Genomic DNA, 23,765 nt, shown 5'->3' with positions numbered 1-23,765 from the left:
TCTTTGGTGTAGAGTAGGATATTATAACAAATTCATCCTTCTCTCAAACTCTCCCCTTCCTGACTCCAATTCTTCATCATCAGATAACCTTCTAGAATTGAGTTATCTTTGGTGTAGAGTAGGATATTAACTATAACCATCCTATCACATTATACTATCACAAATTTAATTTTGAAGATTTTATCAAATAAAACTAAAGGCAGTCATTTGTTTTTATCGTGATACATATTCACGGTGTGATTATTTTTAATTTAAACGTGTAATGGAAAATATATAATTTATGTAACACGAAACACCCTATTCTGAATAGGGCTAGTCCAGTTTGACATTGTTCTTCATACTCTGATTCACACAAATAAAGTGACATTAGATGTGTCATTGGCAATAACCAGTCGTCGTAAGGGATGTTCCACTCTAATGCATCTGATCATAATTTGATATAGACAGAACAAGCATAAAACAAGGGTGTTCAAAAATATTCATCTAAGTAAACATCACTTCATCAAACAGCAGCAGATGATACAAATTGTAACTTGACAAAGCGACCCCTATGCACAAATGTAATTGAATATAATGCAGTAGACTTACAAGAGCTGTAATTAGGATATGGTACTTGAAGGAACCAAAAAAAGAAGAAAAAAAGTGAGAAAACTTTTTTAGTTAAAAAAAATAAGTCACAAATAATTCCATTCATTACTACTGTGACAGGGTCACCTTGGACCAGATAATTCAACTGCATGTAGATTTTCAGTAGAGTCAACAATCCAATCAGAATTGGGATGAGGTGCCAGTTCCACTTCTTGCCGTAGAACTTCCCCTTTTTGCCACTCATCCCATCTTTCTGCCAACCCGTCACCTTCAAGCATTCTCACCACTTCTGACATCTTGGGCCGGTCCATGGGTGAACCTTGCGTGCAGAGCAACGCAACCTGGATTAACTGTTCTACCTCCGCTTCTATGTAGTTGGTTTGAAGATCGGGATCAACCAACATTTCAAGCTTCTTCTCTTTCAAAAGTCCTTTAACCTATCAACGTGTTTAAGAGCACAATTGTTCAAGGGTTGCATGAAATGAAATTCAATTGAATAAGTAAACTATAATAAACAAAAAAACAGAAGGATATGCATTTGCACTGGGCATACCCAATCAAGCAGCATAACATCATCATCATTTGCAAGCCGGGCAAGGTCAAAAGCTCTTTGTCCAGTGATAAGCTCAAGAAGCATGATACCATAACCAAAAACATCAGTTTTCTCTGATGATTTGCCAGTAGATAGGTACTCGGGAGCTATATGCCCAATTGTACCACGTACAGCAGTTGTCACATGGGTGTCCTTATAATCCATAAGTTTTGCCAATCCGAAATCCCCGACAACAGCCTCAAACTCCTCATCCAACAATATGTTTGCAGCTTTCACATCACGATGAATGATCTTTGGGTCGCAATGATCATGTAAATATGAAAGACCTCTTGCTGATCCCAAAGCTATTCTTTTCCTTGTTGGCCAATCTAGTGGTTCTTGATGTGGAGGACGCTCTAGAATAATGCAAACACAAAATCACATGTATAATTAATATTAAATGAAATACTGTGTTGAGCATAAATATAAACAATCAAATATCAAAGACACCCAATTGCAATTAATCAGAATAAGGCCCTATTTGGATATACAACTCAATTAAGTAGTTGTAGCACAAGCACTTATGTATAAGCTATTTCAAGAGCAAGAGATGATTTAAAGTCAAATTGTTTGCAATATAAACTTTAAGTAGTTTTTATAAGCTATGTTGGAGAGCTTGTAAAAATAAGCTGAAAACAATTTATGAGCATGTCATAGTAGTTTTCATAAGCTCTCCCAAACAGCTATGCTAGTATATAAGCTCAAATAAGTCATAAGTCATTCTAAACAGACCCTAAGTAAACCTCATACAAGAAGAGTAAAGTCTAGTGGCTTCCCCAAGAAACTTTGATGGGAGAATAGAGATCTACCTCTTAAACAGGAGGCGACACTTCCATTAGCCATGTAGGGATAAACAAGCAACCTTTCGGTTGGTGTCATACAAAACCCACGTAAGCGGAGGAGATTTCTATGCACAGCCATGCTAATCATCTCTACTTCAGTCTGAAACTGAAGCTCCCCGCCAGGTGTCCGCTCCTCTTTCAATCTTTTGACAGCAACCAGTGAGCCGTCTGCCAAACGTCCTTTGTACACCTTACCAAACCCTCCTCTTCCAAGAATGTTTTTATTGCTGAAAGTATCGGTTGCAACTTGCAACTCTCGAAGTGAGAACCTCTTGAGCTGCCCAAGATGAACTTCAGGATCCTCTTCAGCTGCAAGGTACACAAGGAAGTTAAATTCTATCCATGAAATGAGCATAACCATTAACCAATGTAGTAGTCATCCAACTAGGATCGCTTGCTCACCAGGAACATCAAAGAAAAATTCTTGTGGTTTCCTTCGACGCCACCATGCAAATGCAATTGCAGGCGCGGCAAACAATAGAGCAGCACCAGCAGCGACTCCTCCAGCTATCGCTCCAGTTGCACCTCCACTTCCTACAATTAGGAATAAGCAAAGGTTCAAACGTTACTGCTTCTTTCAAATAGGTATGAGGCAAACAGGTATAAGCGATAGCTAGATCGTTATATCGCAAGCTTAATTGCAGCAGAAATATTACCTGGGGCAGAAATTGGGGGTGGAGGGACAAAAGGGGGAGGCGGAGAAAACGGTGGAGAGCCTGGACAAGGGTGCCCAGTGACTGGTCCGCATAGATTCAAGTTGTTTGCAAAACTGTAAGCAAAAAGGAAGTCAATTTATAGAAGTTCTGCAAGCAGAGCTGAAGAATGTAAAAATAGAACAGAGTTTAGTAGGAACCTGATCGGAGTGAATAATGAGAATGAGCCATTATCGGGAACCACGCCAGAGAGTTGGTTATTAGACAAATCCCTGCGTTAATTGAATAAGATATAAATGTTAGCATTGCAAACTAATGATAAAAAATATATCAAGTACACAGTTAGATATTAAAAAGAACTCACAGAACTTGGAGAGCTGAAATATTAGTCAGTGACATGGGAATAGGACCCATCAAGCTGTTGTTATTAAGCCGGCTATCCTTAGACAGACATTCCAGGAAACAGTATTAATATCAATCTTGATAACAAATTCCTTTTATCAAATACACCAACATATATCATATATAACAGAAAATAAGCATCTTTGAGGAGAGGAATGTTTTTCGCGAGAAACAAATTTAAAGAAAGTCCACGAAATAGATAAAAATATAGAATAGACCATCAACAATAGGTGCACTTACAGAAAACGCAATTTTGACAACTTGCCCAATGAATCTGGGATAGGGCCAGTGAACTGATTCAGGTACAGATCCAAGCTCACCAAGTTAGTAAGATTCCCCAGGTCACTAGGAATAGGACCGGTAATGTTATTACTGTAAAGCTCCCTATGATACATAAAAATGTCGAGTATAAATAATATATTTAAATCAATAGTTTGTAAAATCAGCATCGAATAAAACTTCCATGATAGTTCAATCAGTGAAGTCGTTTCATAATTCCAAGAGCATGACCAGCCTTTTGTACAAGAGTAACCCAGTTGCAAAAGGATATAGTTTTCTCAAAATGAAATAGTGATACGATGAAACTGAAATCCATTTTTTTAAGCTTCAAATGCAAAAATGAATACCATGTTCCCCACAACATTAAAATGATGAAATTAATCATTAAAAACCAGGATGGAGTCATAGGAAGATAAACATCATCAACTAGTGTTCAAAAGAAACGTGTTTAAATCTTCATTATCTTAAACAACTCTCATGAAACTACCGTAAAAAAGAGTAAAGTATCACATAGAAAAAAACCAAAGAAACAGGAACACTGAAGCAATTATCACCACTTCACTAACCAAGCCCTTGGAAGATTAAATGCTAAAAGAAAAACAACATTGGTTTGGAACATCAAAAATGTCAAAGTACAACATACAGATACTGCAAATTCTTGAGTTGACCAAGCTGTGGAACAAGTGTGCCAGATAAAGCAGCATTTCCCAGATCACTGACATTAGACAAAAGAAAAGAACAAAAGGAACATCAGAAAATTTATCTTCTATATTGAGAGCTATTCAAACAACACGATAATATAAGTCGCAATATCAAGGAACAACCAGCTTACACTCTAATGACACTATTATCATTGTTGCAGGTTACATGAAACCATGTGCAAGGATTAACAAGTGTAGGATCCCAACTCTGCAGAACATTGTTAGGATCTTGTAAATTCGTCCGTAAGTTATGTAAAGCATCACCTGTTTCAAAATACAAATCATCGTCTTCAATAGCAATCTTAAAAGGTAAAGCAGTTAGAGATTGCATCTAAGAAAAACAAAACGAGTCTCAAAATCACTATTCCTTAACTAAATAAACATAAAAAGTATGAAGAAATATCAAAAAGGCGTTGCAAATTCCATGATTGTCACTGATGCTGCACATATGAGTAATCATTTCATGGCTTCATTTCGATTTCATAAAGCATAAACACATGTAAATCACATGATAAGATAACAAACAAGAAGGCATTTCCCTTAAAAGGCACTACATGACTCAAGATGTGTAAAATCTTTTGAGAACTTAATATCCCAAAAATTAATAAATGACAATGATGGTTCAATCCGATAAATTCTACAATATTCCAACTACAAATCAACAAGCAAACAGGAACAGAAAGTCCAAAAGACACAACATACATAACCTGAATACACAACCAGCAATTAAGGAAGAAAAAGAACGACATTTACATTTACCAAACACAGACAACAAAAACAAAAAAACCAAACATGTTTTCAAAACATAAACGAATGAAATTAACACAAACCTTCCATGTTAGCAGAAATCAAGCATAGTGGATTGAGGAGCAACAAAAACAAAACCTCCGAAATAAAAGCAAAAGCACATAACTTTGTCTCCATTTGAATATTATGTAGTATATAACCTCAGATCCAAACAAAAACCAACACTACAATAAACCATCACAAACCTCCACCACCACTGCTGCAACAACAAATCAAAATGACCATAAACCCTAACCCCCAAATCTCACACTACACTCAGAACCCGATCTCGTAAAAAAAAAAACACTTTTTGTACTGAAACTGAAATCCCCAAAAATTAAATAAACTTTTTATTAAAACCCAAAAAGTATCACAGCATTACTATAATTATTATAAAAATAAAAAAATAAAAAAGGAAAATGAAAAATGTTTTGCTCCGTTTGAGTTTGTGAAGACAGTATAGAGTAGACACAGTTTCTCTTTCGGGTGGTGAGAGAGTGAAAATTGTTATCTGTTTGATGGAGGAGTGAAAGTGCCCGAACGGTGGTGACCGCTGCCCGAAAAAATGGAGTCAAAAACGTATTGGCGCTATAACGTGGAAAGTGACGTGACTGGCAAAGCAAAACCCCGTTTTTTTGGTCAAAGTTAGGTGGGTCCAACTTTACTTTCTTTTTGGGGGTGATGCCATGTAGCATAATCATTTTTCTCTCTACACGTGGCATATATTATTTAATTAAAAATATAAATGTTTAACTAAGGTGATAATTTGATGAAGTATGAGAAGAGTGGAGAACTATAATTAATGCCGTTACTTCTTTCTAGTATCTATCATGATTCATGCTAGTAGTGTTTATTTATTGTTAAAAGAGATAAAGCATGTTTGAGATTGTTTGCCATGCGTATGAGTCTCTCTTTTGGTAAATTGTGTTTTTTTTATGCAAGATCAAATATGATTGGTTGGTTGGTTGGAAGATGATAAATTGGGAATGGAGGAAACTGTATATTGACTAGAATAAAAAGGGATAAGTATAGGAAAGGATGCATGTAATTGAAAGGCTATGAATTTAGGGTGACTATGAGCCCACATTTTGAACAGTAGTGTTTGTGGTTAATTATGAGAGGATATGTTTTGTTCCTAATGATGGTGTTTTATTTGAACATTGTGTTTATTCTATACTAATCAATATTTTTTTACTAATTTTAGAGTATACTACATGTGTATGTTTGGTCAACTCGAGAATTTGCAATATTGACTAGCACTAAGTGTTTGTGTTTTATTTGAACATTGAGTTTGTAGTTAATTATGAGAACATAGTGTTTTATTTGAACATTGTGTTTATTCTATAATTAACCATTTTTATTGATTTTAGAATTTTTCTACCACCTAACTTAAAGCATATTTAAGTCTTAATTATAAGGGTGTGAATATGCAGAAGATTCAATGGATTAGTTCGCATAAAATGTGTTTGGATATAAAACTAGATGGGTTGGGGTTGATAGGGTTGTAGGATTTCTAACGTGGTAAAGGGATTTGTCTAGAGTTATAGAATGGGAGGTAACTTTTATGCTAGTTCTAACGTATTGTTAAGTTGTCATACGACATATATATTTATGTGTGGTTGTAGGTGGTGGATGAGACTTTTTTCTAGGGATGAAGAATAAGGTGGTGAACTCATGATCGTGAAGTTGGCTACTTGGTGAAAGTTGGATATCATACATTGATTCATGAACAACAATGTGATCATGTTTTGACAAGTGTCTTTATTCTTGTGGAAACTGGTCAAAATAGGATCTTTACTAAAAACAACTTAAATATGTGACGCATAATACTGTCGCATGGCTTACGAGGGGTTTACGTGTCAATGTTAAAAAGATGTGAGCCCTCAATATCTATTCTTAAGGTGTGAGTTTTATGGACATGTTTGGAGTTGTGTCTTATAATGGTCGGGGATTCTCAATGTGCATTTGAATGACATAAGTGTCCATGCCCTTCAATTTTGTGGTTCTCAATCTTTTAGTAAGAAGACACATAAGTGTTTTCATTTTATATGGTTGGTAAGTATCTAAGTTATCTAGAAGGAGAGAATTTTTCGAAGTTTCGGCAATAAAGGATAAAGGCTAATGCATTTGTTTAAATAGATCAAAATAAATTCTTTGTGGTGGTTGAAGGTCAAAAGTCCACAGATGTGTTTCGGTTTCAGTTCTTGGTTGACTAATCTCAGTGTTAACATGTGGTATTCCATCGAGTAATTAAGATTGTTATTTTCATTTTTGCTTTCTTTGTGAACATTTGTTTTAAACATGTTTTAGATACACACATTGTGCTTAAGTGGTTTCACTTTTAATTTATATTTATTTGGATTTTTTAAGTAGTATTATTTTTAGAAATAAAATTTATAATAGAAATATGTTAGATTAAAAAATTAAAATTCCTCAATCTTATCACTAACTTCTCAACTCGTTATTCAACAAGATGCACTGAGAAAAAATTGTAGAGAATTTTTTTTATAAAATTTAAATAATTAGAACAATATTTTTCAAATTCAAAAATTAAGAGACAAAAATTGTAAATAATTTAAAATAATATATACAAAATTTATTAAGGCACATATTAATTAAACTTGCAATATTGTCTAGTCAAGAAGACGTCTTTTCTCGTGTGATGATAATGATGTTCAAGAACGCTTAAAATTGTATATAAATTGTATAATATTAAAAATTATGTTTGGAAAACATCTACACAAAATAAATCTCTTAAAGCACGAGTCTAACAAATATTTGGCGTAATCCAACTAGGTTAAAGTTTGTAGAAACAGAGGAAGGTCTCCTACAATTCACTTTGAACAAAGTTGATGACTACAAGTGTATTATTAACAAATATAACGAGGTATTTCAGTACGTGTGGCTTGTGATTAAACCGTTTACTACTAACATCGTCTTCAAAGATCTTGATTTCAGGTATGTCCCCACTTAGGACCAAACTTAGGTTATTTCTTTCAAAGTCATGACTAGGCCAATGAGAGATAAATTGGGGTCAAAACATGGGATAATAAAAGAAACATAAATCTAGAACTATTTTGACAAAGTTACCCTAGTTAAACTCAAGAAAAACCTTGATATCACCAGACTCCTTAAAACATATTATACCAAATAAAAGTAAAATATGTGTGACAACTCCTAATGGATAAGGGTTATCAGATACTTTAAGGTAGTTAGGGTGTTGAGAGCTAACACACATGAGGTGAAAAATTAATGTGTATGTGTATTTCTCTTTGTGTTATTGGTTGTTTTCTTAGTGTGATGATACTGATGTATTTATAGATCAATGGTGTGAACAAGATCTCCTATAATTTTGAAACCATTATAAGCTTGGGTGATTACTCTCTTAAATATAAGAGACGTGTTTAAGTTCCACAACTTCCTATGTAACGTTTGTTGACCCTGTCATACCCCAAAATTTACCCATTATAGTTCAAGACAATTGGTCTCCTCATACTCAAGTATCCTCAATTGCCCAAGAGTATCTAAGGTTTTCACCAGATGAAAGTGTCTCCAAGGTGACATGGCCCAAAATTAGGGTTGTGATTCTTTTCAAGGAAACTGAACTTCTAAGGCTTCAAATGGACTTCATGGTGTCCCATAGGACCCAGGGTATCCTCATACCAAAATTCAAAGCTTTGAATCACAAGATTGCTCATGCAACAGCATAAATGATTAACAGTCGACTAGTTCAAACCTAAAAGTCAACTATGGTCAAATCACAACCAAAACTCCTGATTTTTTTATCAACACCAACCTCTTGAAGTATTATTCATCATTTGATAAAGGGTTGATCATGATTCATCAAGGAGAGTTCAGAAATCATCAAAGTCCAAGTTACTAAATTAGGGTTTTAAAGAGAAAGTCAAGTGAACTTTGACTGATCATATCTCCCACATGGTTCATCAGAAATTTCCCAACCAAAGCTCATTCTCAAGGAAATTAAATTCCCTACAACTTTCATGTTGAGCCCAAGGTCAAGAAACGCTTCCGCATAAGAGATATGAGCCCAAACATTACAGGTCCTTCTAAAAGCTCGCAAAAAGCAGTTTTCTCTCACAAGCCATATCATTGAGATAAAATCTCCAAATGCAAAAAAGCTTCCAAAGTAGCTTGTAAAGTACATCTTGAGCTTTCCAAAAAGTCCTAGATCATGCCCATATGATAAACATTGAGAGAGTTATGACTGGCAGAAGTTGGAGAAATTTGGAGAAAATCAAGAAACCCTAAGTGAAGAACTTTGCATTTTTAAGTAATGGGCCCATGATTTTATGTCATCCACGTGAATCCAAGCTTACAATAGGCCCATAAATATATTTATCTTTATTTTATGATTTTTATTTCTTTTAGTTTGAATTTATTCATTTAAATTCAAATAAAATCATAATTAAATGATGAATATTTATGTGTTTATTTTTTCTTTTTTTTAATCAAGCTAAAAATCATGTTGGGACCCATAAGGAAATTCCATATATATTTATTCATGATTTTATTCTTTTATTTATTGAATTTATTCATTTAAAATTCAAAAAAATATCAAATAAAATCATGAAAGATACCATGGAATATTCTCACCCATATAATCAGGTTCAACTCCATCCAAGGGCCAAAACAAATCTGAAAACATGCACAAAATAGGATTAAACTCAAGAAGGAAAGTTTTGGTGCAAGTTTGAAGAACAAATATTTTTCAATCAAGACATGATTTTCTTCCATTCTTTCAACCCTAATTTGATATCCTATATATACATAAACTTTGCAGCCTCACTCTACACGAAACCCTAGCCTCCATAACCCTTCAAAACTTTCAAATTTTTCAAGAAACTAGGGCAACCAAGATTGGTCGTGGCAACCACTCTACCTCCAGGCAAATCGCTTAAATCTTTTCCTGAATATCCAAAGGGTAAGAATGAATCAATCTTGATGCCCAGAAACACATGAATATCGCATACCATGATCTCCATGTGTGTTTTTATTTTTTATTTCGTATTGCATTTATATGTGGATTTTAATCTGAACTAACCATGCCAATGAGATTATGAGATGATATAGGACAGGTCTGGGCCATTACATGAGAGATTCCACGTGAGAATCTACCTCTGCCATTGTTGGCCGCATTTTCATTATCTTCTTCGTATCTCATCATACAGGGATTTATAGGTCAAAAGGACCACACCAATGGAATCGCATCCTTCAAATTAGGGGGTAGGGTACCATTGGCACGTTTATTATTGGTATTTTGCAGGATCCGACGCATTCATCGCCAGAGAAGAAGGTGGCGCACGGTGGTCCTCCGGCCAAGGGTCATTTGACTGCCTGCGTGTCTTCGTTAGGACGTGCTATTGGCCAGTTAACACGGCCGACTCTCTCTCCAGCTCCTATTCGTTCATCCAATGACTCGTGGGACCCAGTTTGAATTATTTTTGACTTTTGATCATTAGTTATTATTTTCCAATATTATATTTTTGAGTTAACTTATTAACAGAGAACAAAAGTAGAACGCATGGCAAGAGACACACGCTGGTGACGTTGTGGATGCGGGTTCGATACCCAACGTCCTCTTTATTTTTTTTAACAAATTCTCTTGTAGATCCCGTGTGTACAAGTCACGCACCCTTAACATGTGCTTCCATGTGAGAACTGTTGGATCTTCTCCAGATTAGATCCAAGGGTTTCAAAGCTGCTAGTCCAACATGATCCATCAAGGATGTGATGCGCATGATTGGATTGTTTTTTTTTTCTTTTTTGTTTTATCTATTAACCAAAAAATCTTTAACTAAAAGAAAAACAAACTAAAATCAATTAACATTTTTTTTACTTAATAATTTAGGTTTTTAGGCTTAATTAATTTAGGATATATTTTTTTATTTAGACTTTAATTTCATAAAAAACCATAAAGTAAGAATTATTTTCTTCAACTAGCTTGATTAAATAAATTTAGAATTAGGTTTAAATTATGTTTAAATTTAAAAATCCAAAAATATTTATTTACTCGCGACTTTCTTCTCTCATCTCGAAAACCCGTGTATGGCACATGTTTTGTTTATTTTATTGTTCTAATTTAAGTATTAGAATGCACATAGGTCAAAATGTAAATATTTAAACGAGTCTCTTTACTTTCCCGCATTTTTAATTTCCGTTATTTTTATATATTGTGTTAGATGTATGCTTAGATTAGGGCGTGTATGGTAAGACTGAATCAAACGATAGATCGCATAAAAATACAAGATAAATATAATCGAACACAACACACTTGCACGCACTCACCCTTAGGGTACGTCCCTCTTGGTTGCCTTCGATTATAAGGTCGTGTCCCTCGAAATGTAGAGGTACCCACTAGCAAAAGTCCCTCGATATAAAATCGTCACTAAGTCCCTCGATGACCCTCGATTGTTGCCTACAAAAAAGTGACGATCGTCCCTTCGAAATTGCTAAAGGTACCTCTACTTGTTGCCTTCAACGACCATACGATGACCCTTCGATGACCCACACGTCCAATATAAACAAGGACTACCTACTTCTATATAGTATGGTTAGTCCTAGGAACTTTAAAAAGTATAGAAAAAGACCAACTATTTAGGGTAGTGCTCTTAATATGCCTAGCTCAATTAAAACATATTTTCAATACTCTTTCGAAAAAACTAAGGCTACGCATTTATGCTAAAGTCCTTATGCCTCTTTTCAAACTAACAAACAAACATGAGCTAAGCAAATTAAGAGCCCGTAGACAACTACGGATGAAAAGGGTGCTTACACCTTCCCTTTTCATAATCTACCCCCCGAGCCCGTTTTCTTTTAAAAAAAGGTCTTTTCTGTACTTTTTACCTTTCCTAACATTGGACAAAATAAAAGTCGGTGGCGACTCATGCTTACCGCAACATTGTTGCTCACGAAAATAAGAGTCAGTTCACCGAGTTACAGACCCAATATACGTTTTACCCATGATCGAACGATATGGACGGGAAAATTGGAGACTTAGGCGACAAATCTAGACAAGGGGCGCTCGAATTGCACAGGGGGCGCTCAAACTAGTTAAAGGTCGATTCGGGAAGGACGAAGTGCCAAAAGTGTGTCACTCGCCTTGTGGAACTATATGCTTGTAGGTTTGATTAGGAAGTGATCAAGGCTCATTGATAAGCAATATATGCCTAGTCTTGATAACATCATGGTTTTGATGATGACAATTCCTAAAGATGTAACATCCTTTGATGGCAATATCAAGCAAGTGTTAAAGCTGGTTCAAAATTTAAAAAATGCACAAGAAATATAATCAAGCAATTCCTCGTAATAAAGCTGGAGATTTAAGGTTTGATGGTCACCTTGTAGTATCCTCTGATGATGGCATTTGTCTTGAAGATATCTCAAGCCTTATCCTCAATAATATTTAAGTGAAGTGCTCATATAATTGATATATTTGATAAATGGACTTGAAGCTTCAAAGTGTGAAAGATAGGAAGTGTGAAAACTCGTTTATTCATAACTGAGTGTTCAGTGTTTGTAAAAACACATAGATTTTTTAGTATAGTAATATGACTAAATTACACACGCGTACTAAAATCATCTTGTAAGCCTTTATTTTTCAAATATAATCACCTAAAATACTTTTGGATCCTAGCCAGATGAATTAGGAACTATCAGATTGATTAGGGCAAGTTTTTGAACTGCCTAATCAATTTGACCAAGGGCCTAATTGATTAGATAAAGGAAAAACAAGTCTATAATTGATTATAATAGTGTCTTAATGAATGAAAACGATTCTCTTTCAAAACCTTTCAATTTGGGCTAAAACAGTAGATTATTTGTGGTACCTAATCGATTAGACTTAAGATCTAATCGATTAGGTGAATTAATTTTGCTCATGGGTTGTTTCCTTTTTTACCATTATTTGGCCAATAAATAGAGGTATTTCCCTTCATTTCTCCTCATCCATGAAACGTGAGATATCTCACATTCCTCGCTCTCTCTCTCTCTCTCCCAATCTCTCTCTAAAATATTTCTTTTTTTCTCACATATTTTTAGCCATAGCGCTTTGATAAAAGCTCCTGTGTTTGAAGAAGTTGTTATAGAAAGGGTATTATTGTAAATTCACTAAGAGTTCCTTTTCCTCCCGAGTGAAATTTTGTTCCTTAGAAAGTGTTTGTTTGGGTTTGAGTTAGACATATTAAAAGCTCGTTTTGGGGGGATTAGTGTTAAGTCTGGGTTTAGTTCGTGAGCTCCGCCAAATTGAAGAAAAGTTCTTCTTCTATGTTCGTGAAGCATAACCATTTAAAAATCATCACATAGATTCTTGAGCTCAGCTTGATATAAAAGCTCACTCGGTTCGATATTAGCCTTGTATACAATCTCGGTTTCTTTCATGGTTAGCCCAGAATAAAACTTCAATTCGAGTTAGAGGATAAAAATTTCAAACTCCAACTTGGTTCGAGATAACTCTGCACAAAATCTCTGTTTGGCTTAGAGACTAATTGCTCGAAGCACTGTTTGTTGTTTGGCGTGAAAGCAAACTATTTCATTCCATTGTTTGCTCTTTGGTTATAAGTCAACCTAAAACTTCATTTTCCTTGTATAAAGGGATTCATGGGCTCAATTTTCTAAAAGTTCTCAAGCATTATTGGAAACAATCGGGATTAGCTCTTGTGGAGAGAAGTATGTCACTTCTTTAGACCGGCAAGGACTCCAATATAGGGATCCATCATGTTTAATAACCTTAAGAGGCGGCAAGGACTCCCGTGTAGATATCTAACATGTTTAATAGCCTTAAGAGGCGAAAAGGAAATCCACTTAGGGGTCAAGCGTGTTCAATATCCTTATAAGATGACAAAGACTCCCATGTAGGGTTCTAACATGTCCAATAGCCTTAAGAGGTGGAAAGGACTCCCACATAGTGATCCAACATGTTCAATTGCCTCAATAGATGACAAGGACTCCCATGTAGAGATCCATAGTGCTCATTAGTGATGTGGGAAGACTGGCTACGCGTATTGAAGAAGAAGTCGCACGTCGAAATGGTTCGACAAGGTTTGTGCAAGTTTGGCGTCTGGTATATGAATGACTCGTATTATATCTTTTCAAAAAGGGAATCGTCCCACGAGTCTAACGCACTACTTTGCATTGATCTATGGTCTTTTTAAGCCATCTAAGTTTGTTTCAAGCCCGAAATCAGCATTTTACTATTTTCCACAAATTTAGTAATTTTTTTTATTTTTCCACAATTATTCGCAATTTCTACTTTATTTGTTTTTTTTTTAATAATTTCCACATTAGGCTTTCCTTTTTCTATATTTAAACACTAATGAGAGTGTTTATCAAGATTATCTTTTTAGTTAATAAAATTCAGAGTTTTCTTTATCTGGTGGATTATAGAGCTTATTTGACAAGTTTTTCGCTTGCAATCATGTATTTTTATTTTAGGTTTAATGTTTACTAATCCTTAGTGTTCTTGATTACACCAGGTGGCGTCAGAGCAAGTTTTCTCATGTTCCTTTTTGTAACTTGATCATCCATGGGATATTAGCCAATAACCATAACAGATCTTGAGGGAATTACCGCGTCTCTAATTGCTTTGACTGAAAAGATGGCAAATTTAGTAAATCGGGTGAACGATGCCAATAACAATGGGAATCAGGAAAAAGACAAGGGATGGGAACCGGTTAAGGTTCCGCGGGTGTCAACAATCATTGTGTTGTAATTATTAAAAATTCGAGTTTTAAAGAAGAAGAATCCTACGAGGAAGAGGTCATTAATAATGGAATTGACATAACTATGATTATTTAAAGAAGACTGATATTCCATTATTCTATGGAATGATGGGAGTGAAGGAGTTTCTGAATTGACAAATCAATGTTGACGAGTTCTTTAATGTTATGGGTGTTCTTGAGAACAAGCAAGTTAAGATGGTGGCGATCAGGCTGAAGAGTGTTGTTGTTGTCCGGTGGGATAAACTTGTTGTTCAGAGGCAAAGGCAAAGGCTAAGGAATAGACCAATCAGATCTTGGCAAAGAATGAAACCATTGATGTTTGAGTGGTTTTTACCAGAGGATTATGAACAAATTCTTTATAAGGTGTATATTGAGTGTGTGTTATGGGCAAGAGAACTATGATTGAATACACAGTTGGGTTCCTTCAGTTTTCTAAGCGCAATGAGTTAAGAAAATCAGAGAGGCAGAAAGTGGCTTGATACATCAGTGACCTAAAGGGAAATTCGTAGGAGAAGATAAGTTTACAAATTGTATGAACCTTAGCTAAGGCATCATGTCTAGCTTTGAAAGCAAAATTAATATAGAAACCCCTCGAAATTTCTCATCTTTTAGATATTGACCCAAAAAAAACTTAGAATCAGTCGATGATAAGGAAAAGAGTGCATAACTAGGGATTCCAACCTTGAGATTAAGGGGACTAGCAACCCTATCAGTGTGCAGTAGGGTAAAACACTAGTCTAGAGGCAGAATAATCCATATGCTAAACCCATTGGAGACACATGTTATCGTTGTAACGAAATAAGTCACAAATCAAATGTTTGTCCAACAAGGAGAGTTGTTATTGTTGCAGAAGAAAGGGAAGAGGAAGAGGAAAGATAAGGGCACGCACTTGAGAACAATGAATATGTAAGGATTGAGTTTGTAGAGGAAAAATCTGATGAGAGGGTAGATTTCTTGTTGTAGAGAATTTTACTAGCATCGAAAGATGAAGGGCGACTAAAAAAATTGTTTAAAACACATTGTTTGAAATGGGTAGATTATTTGAAGTTGTCCATATAACCCCACGAGAAGCCATACATATTGGGTTGTGTAACCAAGGGATCCCCAAGTTCGAGTAACATTATCCCGCGGAGTTCATGTCTCCATTAAAATCATTACAGAGAAAAGGTACATTGTAATGTTCTTCATATGGATGTTTGTCATGTTTTACTTGGCAGGCCTTGGCAATTTGATAACGATATCACTTATCACTACTACAAATAATAAATTTCATGATAAATCATTCACCTCAGTCGTCCGAGGTCAAATGACCGTGAACGCGCCATATTTCATTATTTTTAAAGAAAATGTATACCTCAGTTTTAAACTAAATAGACATATAAGGTTGATAAGGGTTTGAGCTTCGATTTGCAGCTTTTGGAGTTTTAAGTTGTATTTAGAACCAAAAGGCACCTTTATTTTACAAATCATCTTATTCCTCGGTTTCTCTAATAATCGAGGGAATATATGATCAAATTTTACTATAAAAGCAATCATTAATAAATGTTTACTATAAACCTAACTTATATGTAGCCGCTCTGAAATCGTACGCATCATTATTATGGATGGATTGCCAGACATAAAAAATCTTCAATATTCCTCTTGCTATCTTAAACAACACATTTTTTTCTGTCCTTACAATCTATCTCACATAATGATGTTGATGTTGTTATTTTAGAATAACCTTCCTATGTTGATAATCAAAGGGTATACAACAAAATATGCTCAAGATATTGTTAATCAAAGGGTATATTTTGTTCTCTTTCTTGTGAAAGCATTTTCCGTGAAAACATTTTCTCTAGAAATGCTCATGAACATCAGATCTCTGGGATGGATTGCAAGTGCAATTTTTTTTTCATATTTGGAACATATAACTTATCAGAAGCTGGATAGGTTATGGAGTGCTTGTAGGGAACAAAGAGTATGCAACTAAATATGGATAACAACAAAGATTTGTTGTTCTCCGAGAATAAGAGCAAAGATTTATCAAAACCTGGATTTGTTGTAAACAAGGTATTTTAATATTCTATGTAAACAATATAATTTTTTATAAAAAGAAGCTCAGTTTATTAAACTGAAACAAAAACAATGTAAACAATATAATTTTTACATATTAAAACCGAGGTAAATATTCAACTGAAACAGAGGGGTATGTGGAAAGAAATAATTTTTACCTCAGTTTTTGTCATAACTAAGGGGATATTTAAGCATGTTTATTCAGGATATTCACTGTCCTTAAACAAATATTGTCGTTCATTTAATGAGTATCAACGCTCTAGACAATGACATCAGTGATCCGCATAAAATCTAAAAGATATATATATATATATATATATATATATATATATATATATATATATATATATATATATATATATATATTATTATTAAAGCATTTTGAATATTAAAAATTGATAATGAAACATTTGACATGAAAACTTTGAAGTGTAAAGAAACTTGGTAAAGTTCTCTATGATGGATTACAAGAGCACAAAATTATTGGATTTAAGGTTTGTGTTCTTCAATAATCATATAACCGAATATTTATTTTATTTATATAACCCTTATTTTGTTTTGTAATAGAAACAAATAAATGCAAAAGTCATTGAAAATACATTGCACCATTGAAAAAATATATATAAAAGCTAGTGGAAATCTATCGGGCAATATCATTTCCTTTCGATCGAAATAGGCATGACAATAGGGCGAGACGGGGGCGGGTTTAAGCACACCCAGACCCGTCCCCGCCTTCTTGACCCAAACCCGCTCCCAAATCCGATCGGGATCAATAATTGTTCTCCACCCTCGCCCCCAACAAAAAAAGGGTTTCCCTGGACCCGCTCCCACCCATATATATATATATATATATATATATATATATATATATATATATATATATATATATATATATTAAAAATATATTTTTTTAATAAAAATAAAAATTAATAATTAAATTAAACAATTGATTATTTTAAAAATAATTATAATACTTAATAATTTTTATTTATACTGTATTTTTTTTAAATAAATAATAATTCTAATAAACATGATATTGTAAAATTAAAGTGTAAATAAATAATAAAATTAATAAAAAAATTAAATAAACATAAATTTAGTTGGCGAGTGCGGAGCGGGTACTAGCAGAGGTGGCAAAATGGGCAGCCCGCCCCGCCTTATGCCCGCCAAGTAAAATGGGCATAAAAGTCATGCCCGCCCCGCCAAGATGGCGGGTTGGCGGGCGGCGGGCTTACCCGCCTATTTTTATTTATTTTTTTAATAGATTAATAGTTTTTTTACCTTTTAATTAAACTTTTCACTTATTTTTTAAAATAATTTTTTATAAAAACAACTTTTTAACAAATTTATTTAAAAAAATATTAAATATATTTATAAATAAATGTATAAAATAAACCATCAAGAATTGCAATTACTAGAATTAACTAAAAGAAGAGTGAGTTTTGGAGGAGGGACGGGCTTTGGCGGGCGGCGGACTTTGGCGGGGCGAGTATGGCGGGCGGCGGGTTTCGGCGGGTCGGGCTTTGGCAAGCGGCAGGCCTAAAATCCCAACCCAACTTAGGGACGTCAATTGCATCTGTTAATGGGGATCCCGGTGGGGAATATCTGTGCGGAGATCCGAAGTTGGGGATTTTTTTCCCCGTGGGGATGGGGATGGAGGGAAAAGTTCCCCCGATAACACTTTGGGGCGGGGATTGGAAAAGTATCCTCCGTCTCCGTGGATTCTCCGACTCCGACGATATATTTTAATTTATATATTTTATATATTATATAATTATATAATTTTACATGAAAAATATCAATGTATTAGAAAATGAAGAGTCATTAGAAGTTATAGATTTGTCACACATAATCAACCACTTGCGTTGGACGACATCAGTATTGTTGTAGTAAATTAGTGGAAGCACGGTAGCAAGTTATGTTACTATTTATTTATTTATTTTTACATAAAAAATATTAGCAACATCAAGTTCTTTTGCTTTTTTTTTATTTATTATTGATGCAAGATGTATTTTTATTTTTTTTATAAAATAAAGATGCAAATATATGCGTTTTAAAAAATACGGAAAAAAATAACAAAATACTAGTGTCATATTTTTGATCAAAAAGTGTAGAAATTTTCTTAAGATTCGATCTCCGTGGATATCCGTGGGGATCTGCGGGGATGGGGATGGGGGAATATTCTCCCGTGGCGGGGATTGGAGATGGGGATGGGGACTAAATTTGGGGGCGGGGCGGGGAGCGGAGAAACATCCTCCGAACAATATCTGCTCCGTTGACATCCCTAACCCAACTCGCCATTTTTTGGCGGGTGCGCGGGCCGGCCCGGCAGACCACGACCTATTTTGCCACCCCTAAGTACTAGTATCTCCGCCCCCTATGTAAAAATTGGGTTTTTCTTACACTCACGCTCGTTCCATTTAAATCGGGGATTTCCTGGTGATAGCCGATTTATTTGTCATGGATCGAAATTTCTCTTTATATGAGAATTATTAATGAAATCTCTGTTCCCTTTTAAAGTTGTTTATCAAACCAAGTACAAATTGGTTGCTAACAAGACATTTGAATTTGATAGGCGTGCTGCTAATAGCCTCTCTTTGTACCACAGGAGCACTCAGTAGCCTCTTTCTTTCCGTCTAAAAAAAAGTCTAATACATAGGAGTACCAAATTTCTTTATCAATAGCCACGTTAATATAAACTCAACTTTAGGTGCAAACTATGATATGATGTATCCTTTTAGCCACATTATCATGCATTCTTCTACACTGTTGACCTTTGTTTAGGGGCTTAAATGGTGGAGAACTTCTAATGTTACACCTTTTTCATCATACATTTTCCAATTTAGCCAACCATGACTTCCTTTTCCTGAACTGCTTTCTAGGGATAAATGATTTCGACTGTGATCTTTTCGTGTCAAAGAGGAGATACTGTAGATATTGTGTTGTGACCTAAAGTCTCATTGTGGGGGCACTAGCACTAAATGCAGCACATTATGTTACTTGCGAGATAAATGCATTCACCTTACTTTTTTATATAAGAAATGCATTTAATTCTGTTATTAATTTTATTATTATTATTATTATCAACATGAACATCTGATTAACAATTATTTATATAAATTTTAAATGAGTTGGATTTTAATGACTCATCATAGTTGAAGCTTGTCTCAAAAACTAACCCAATTAACACAAGACATTGAACAAAAACTAGATCTTCACATTGAAGAAAAACTAACACAAGACATTATTATTTGTCAAAATAAAAAGTTATAATTATTCATATACTCCCTCCTTCTCATAAAAAGTTGGGTAGTATACCTTCCACCAATTACATTACATCATTTAATTTTATCTTATTTAATTAATTATTAAATAGTATACTTTTTGGTTGTTTCTAAGAAATTTTACATTGAAGATAACTTTACCTAACTTTTTGAATTGGATAGATAAAAATTCACCAATATTTAGTATTAATTGTGTGTGATAGTGAGATCCGGAGAGAAATCAAATTATATTTGAAGAGAGTTATGTTTACTCAATAGTATCACACTACATAAGCACTTTTTAAAATTAATATTTATATTAAAAGATATTAATAATTTTTTATGTCATTAAAATACATTAAAATTAACATTATACAATTATATAACATTGATGTTAATCTTGATGACATGCCAATTGAATATAAATATATGACATTAATTAACTTTATATATAATAATTAATTTTAAATTTTTTTATCTTATATTATATTATTTAACGAATATAAGTTGTCCTATAATTTAATTTCTTCTCGCTTACACACAATATATATATATATATATATATATATATATATATATCTACAATATAAGAAAATAAGATGTTCTTTAAAATACTAAACTGCCCCTGCTGCCTATATGGTTGACACGTGGATAGACTGGCTGATAAGCATTCAAATTCTTTTTCCCATCTTTTCCCTCTTCCCTTCCCTTCCTTGTCTTTCCACTCTCTTTCATTCTCTCTCTCTCTCTCTCTCTCTCCCAAAACTCAGATTTTCACACCTTCTTCTATCTCCTTCTTCTGGTACGATTTCTTTTTCTTCTACCTCTCTCTTCTTCCTTTTCCCTTCTGATTTGGGTTTTGATTCTCCTCTTTCCTTTTATCTAATATTTTTCTCACAATTTCATTTGTAGGTGGTGAGGTTGCAATTTTCGGTGGTGGTGGATCTGAGCGTTTTCGTGTGGTTTGGAGGTGGTGAGGTTGCGATTTTTTACGGCGGTGGATCTGTGCGTTTTCGTGTGGTTTGTTTTTCTGAACATATTTATGTATCTTGATTTTGTTTTGGTTTTTTAATGTTGGGTTTTTCTGAAACCCTAAATCTATTTTTTTTCATTTGATACATGTTATTTCTTTGACTATGATTGTTGTTATACTATGATTTGAAGTATTTGAAGGTTTTGAAATTGTTATGGTTTTGTTTCAAAATTGATTAGGGTTTTTGAAACTGGATTTGATGCAGGTGTGGATGGAGAAGTTACAATCTTTACTTACTCAAGTATACACTCCTTTTAAGTTGTTTGAGTTAGGGTGAGTGAGAGTGTTGTTGAGCTTAATTTGGAAACAAGCATATACAGGAGCAATTGAACTATCACTATCCCCTTAAAAAGATTCCTCATTGTTTGTTTTTTATGCTTGTTGAATTTTTGCAGTTTTGGATGGGCATGGAAGTCCTGATGCAGCTGTGTTTGTTAAGAAAAATGCTATGAAAATATTTTTTTGAAGACGTTACAGTGCTGCAGTCATATGACACTGATGCACTTCTAATTAAGAGGTTGGAAGATTCTCATCAGAAAGTTTTTCTAGGTGTCGACCTTGCGATGGTTGATGAACAGAGTATTAGTAGTTCTTCTGGGACAACAACACTGACTGCCCTGATACTTGGAAAGCATTTGCTTGTTGCTAATGTCGGTGATTGTCGAGTAGTTTTTTAAGAGGACCACAGACGGAGTTATTCTTTGTTTTGTTTTCACTATGGGTTTTTTTTAGAAAAACTACTTCATACTGTTATGTAATATATTTGATATACCTACTGCATATTTAAGCAATTTGGAATAATTGTTGTGAAATCAACTTGTAGGTTCACTTTGTCTTAAAAGAACCTGTGAGAAAATCAATAGGTGAAACTGAGGTAAAGTTTGTAGATTCATTTTGTAGCAACCCTGCTTAAAATGTACTAGAATAGTTAATAATAAATCACAATTTTTTCTATGAACAGGAGCTGAGACGTTTCCCTACTCTTCAAACCGAATTATCTGCAGCTACAAATGAGGCTCTAGAGAGATTCCGTGAAGCGAGTAAGAAGACAATTATTCGGCTTGTGGATATGGAGTCTTCATATCTTACTGTGGATTTCTTTCGGAAACTTCCTCAAGAAATGGAGAAAGCTGGTAATCTAGGGATACCTTCTAATCCAGCTCAACCTACTAATCCATCTAATCGTCCTATCCCTAACCCAATCGAGGATCGATATGGTGATAGGCATTTTAGAAGGATTGGATCAAATGTGTCATCCTATATAGGTTTGGTGTCTGACACACTCAAGATCACTATTCCAAACGCCGTGGTTTATTGTCAGGTCAGAGAAGCAAAACTATCATTGCTAAGCTATTTCTTCACACAAACTGGGAAAAAAGAGGTACTCTTAGCTCTTCACAGCACCAACAATGCAAATGGCTAATTATGAAAACATACACTTAAAGGCACATGACAATTTCTAACAGTTTTTTTCTTTCTCAAAATGATATATTATTTTCATCATAGAATAGTAGAAACTGAACCTAATATTATTCTCACTTGAATCAGATGTCTTCAGTTTTGGTGTGGTACTTCTTGAGCTTATCAGTGGTCGACATCCTATTCATAAAACGCGTACCAAATGGACAGAGAAGAGCATCTTGTATGGTGTGTTATGATCTTAAACCTTTGTGTGCTCCGCATTAATCATTTTGCCATTGATGAACTGGTGTGATGAGGCTTAGCATTGTTGCTTTAGAGTTGCATATCTTAATGGTTATATACTTTTTGTTTTAGGTGTTTCTTTGTCAGCTATCAGCAAAAGTTTGGCCCTGATCGATCCAGAAGTATCTAAAACTCAAAAGCTTAGATGCTGGTATACTGATTTCCGCTAGAATACTTATGCTGATTTTATGTTGTTCTTGACCTGTGCTCATGTTTTTTTGATTCAGGGTATAAAGCATGGTGCTCTTGCTAAAGTGAATGATCCTAAAGTGAAGCAATTTATAGAGAAGCAATTTATAGAGATGTTTTTGAAGTAGAATTCAGTTTTGAAGGAATGGCTGACACTGAAATTGTGTCTTTGTCGGTGTTTGTGTTCGAAAGCGATACCGAAATTATGATCACTTTTGGTGCCACTACAAATATGGTGAGTTGTAAATTGGTTGTAGGTTTTAGAAGTTAGTTATGGTGAGTTGTAAATTCTGTTAGAGGTTGTTATTGAAGTTGTTAGAAGTTAGTAGTAGTATTAACTGTCAGGCTAATTGAGTAAGACTGTTAAACGGCAGCCAAGATAGTTTTTGTTGTTGTTGTTGTTGTATTGACACACTCCAGCATGTTATCGACTAATTTTGTTATATTGTAAAAACTAACCGACATGCATGTTATGATAATTTTGGAGCAGTAATGGTGGTGAAGATAAGCAAATGGGATGATAATGTTATGAAACTATTAAACAAATTTCTACAATTTATCAATTACAGCACAAGTGTAATGAAGAGAATGAAGATTTATCTTCAGTTTTTTTACTAATGTTTCTTTTTGGTCTTGGAGTAAGACATTGATAAACAGGGAGAGGGATTTGAATATCATTTTCAAATTGATGGGAACCCAAGGCAAAATGGTGTAGTTATTGATAATTGTATTTATTAACCTCATTATGATCAACATACTGGTTTGGTTTGTTTATCTAGTAACCCTGTCTGATACTTTAATTTATCTATAATATAAGAAAATTAATGGTTCTGGAAAAGTAAAAAACACCCTTATTTAGCTTTTTGCCACCACATTAAAATTGTGGTTTTTTGGTCTTTGCACCAAAAAGTTCTTAATTTTATTATTAAAATAATACAACT

General features: G+C 34.3%; 2 protein-coding genes and 1 long non-coding RNA gene across 3 annotated transcripts; 2 read left to right on the top strand and 1 right to left on the bottom strand.

Moving 5' to 3' along the window:
• Nucleotides 1–468: 468 nt before the first annotated feature.
• Nucleotides 469–5,413, bottom strand: LOC131643675 (somatic embryogenesis receptor kinase 2). The gene is made up of 11 exons (XM_058913968.1): nt 4,888–5,413; nt 4,189–4,321; nt 4,000–4,071; nt 3,318–3,461; nt 3,040–3,111; nt 2,876–2,947; nt 2,679–2,791; nt 2,425–2,556; nt 1,990–2,331; nt 1,142–1,536; nt 469–1,025 (listed from the first exon to the last, which is right to left on the bottom strand). Exons 1-11 carry the CDS (start codon nt 4,979–4,981, stop codon nt 711–713), a joined length of 1,884 nt encoding a protein of 627 aa, XP_058769951.1. The 5' UTR covers nt 4,982–5,413; the 3' UTR covers nt 469–710.
• A 9,332-nt stretch (nt 5,414–14,745) lies between these two features.
• On the top strand, nt 14,746–21,791 carry LOC131650063 (uncharacterized). The gene is made up of 5 exons (XM_058919806.1): nt 14,746–14,956; nt 20,567–20,700; nt 20,811–20,918; nt 21,137–21,204; nt 21,327–21,791. Exons 1-5 carry the CDS (start codon nt 14,746–14,748, stop codon nt 21,349–21,351), a joined length of 546 nt encoding a protein of 181 aa, XP_058775789.1. The 3' UTR covers nt 21,352–21,791.
• A 298-nt stretch (nt 21,792–22,089) lies between these two features.
• On the top strand, nt 22,090–23,454 carry LOC131613277 (uncharacterized). Its single transcript, XR_009287592.1, has 4 exons — nt 22,090–22,312; nt 22,480–22,578; nt 22,708–22,786; nt 22,863–23,454. It is a non-coding gene; the product is annotated as an uncharacterized LOC131613277 (long non-coding RNA).
• The last annotated feature ends 311 nt before the right edge of the window (nt 23,455–23,765 follow it).

Source organism: Vicia villosa, linkage group LG1 (assembly GCF_029867415.1).
Source record: "Vicia villosa cultivar HV-30 ecotype Madison, WI linkage group LG1, Vvil1.0, whole genome shotgun sequence".
Taxonomy (NCBI): domain Eukaryota; kingdom Viridiplantae; phylum Streptophyta; class Magnoliopsida; order Fabales; family Fabaceae; genus Vicia; species Vicia villosa.
This window is presented reverse-complemented; position numbering and strand designations above follow the sequence as displayed.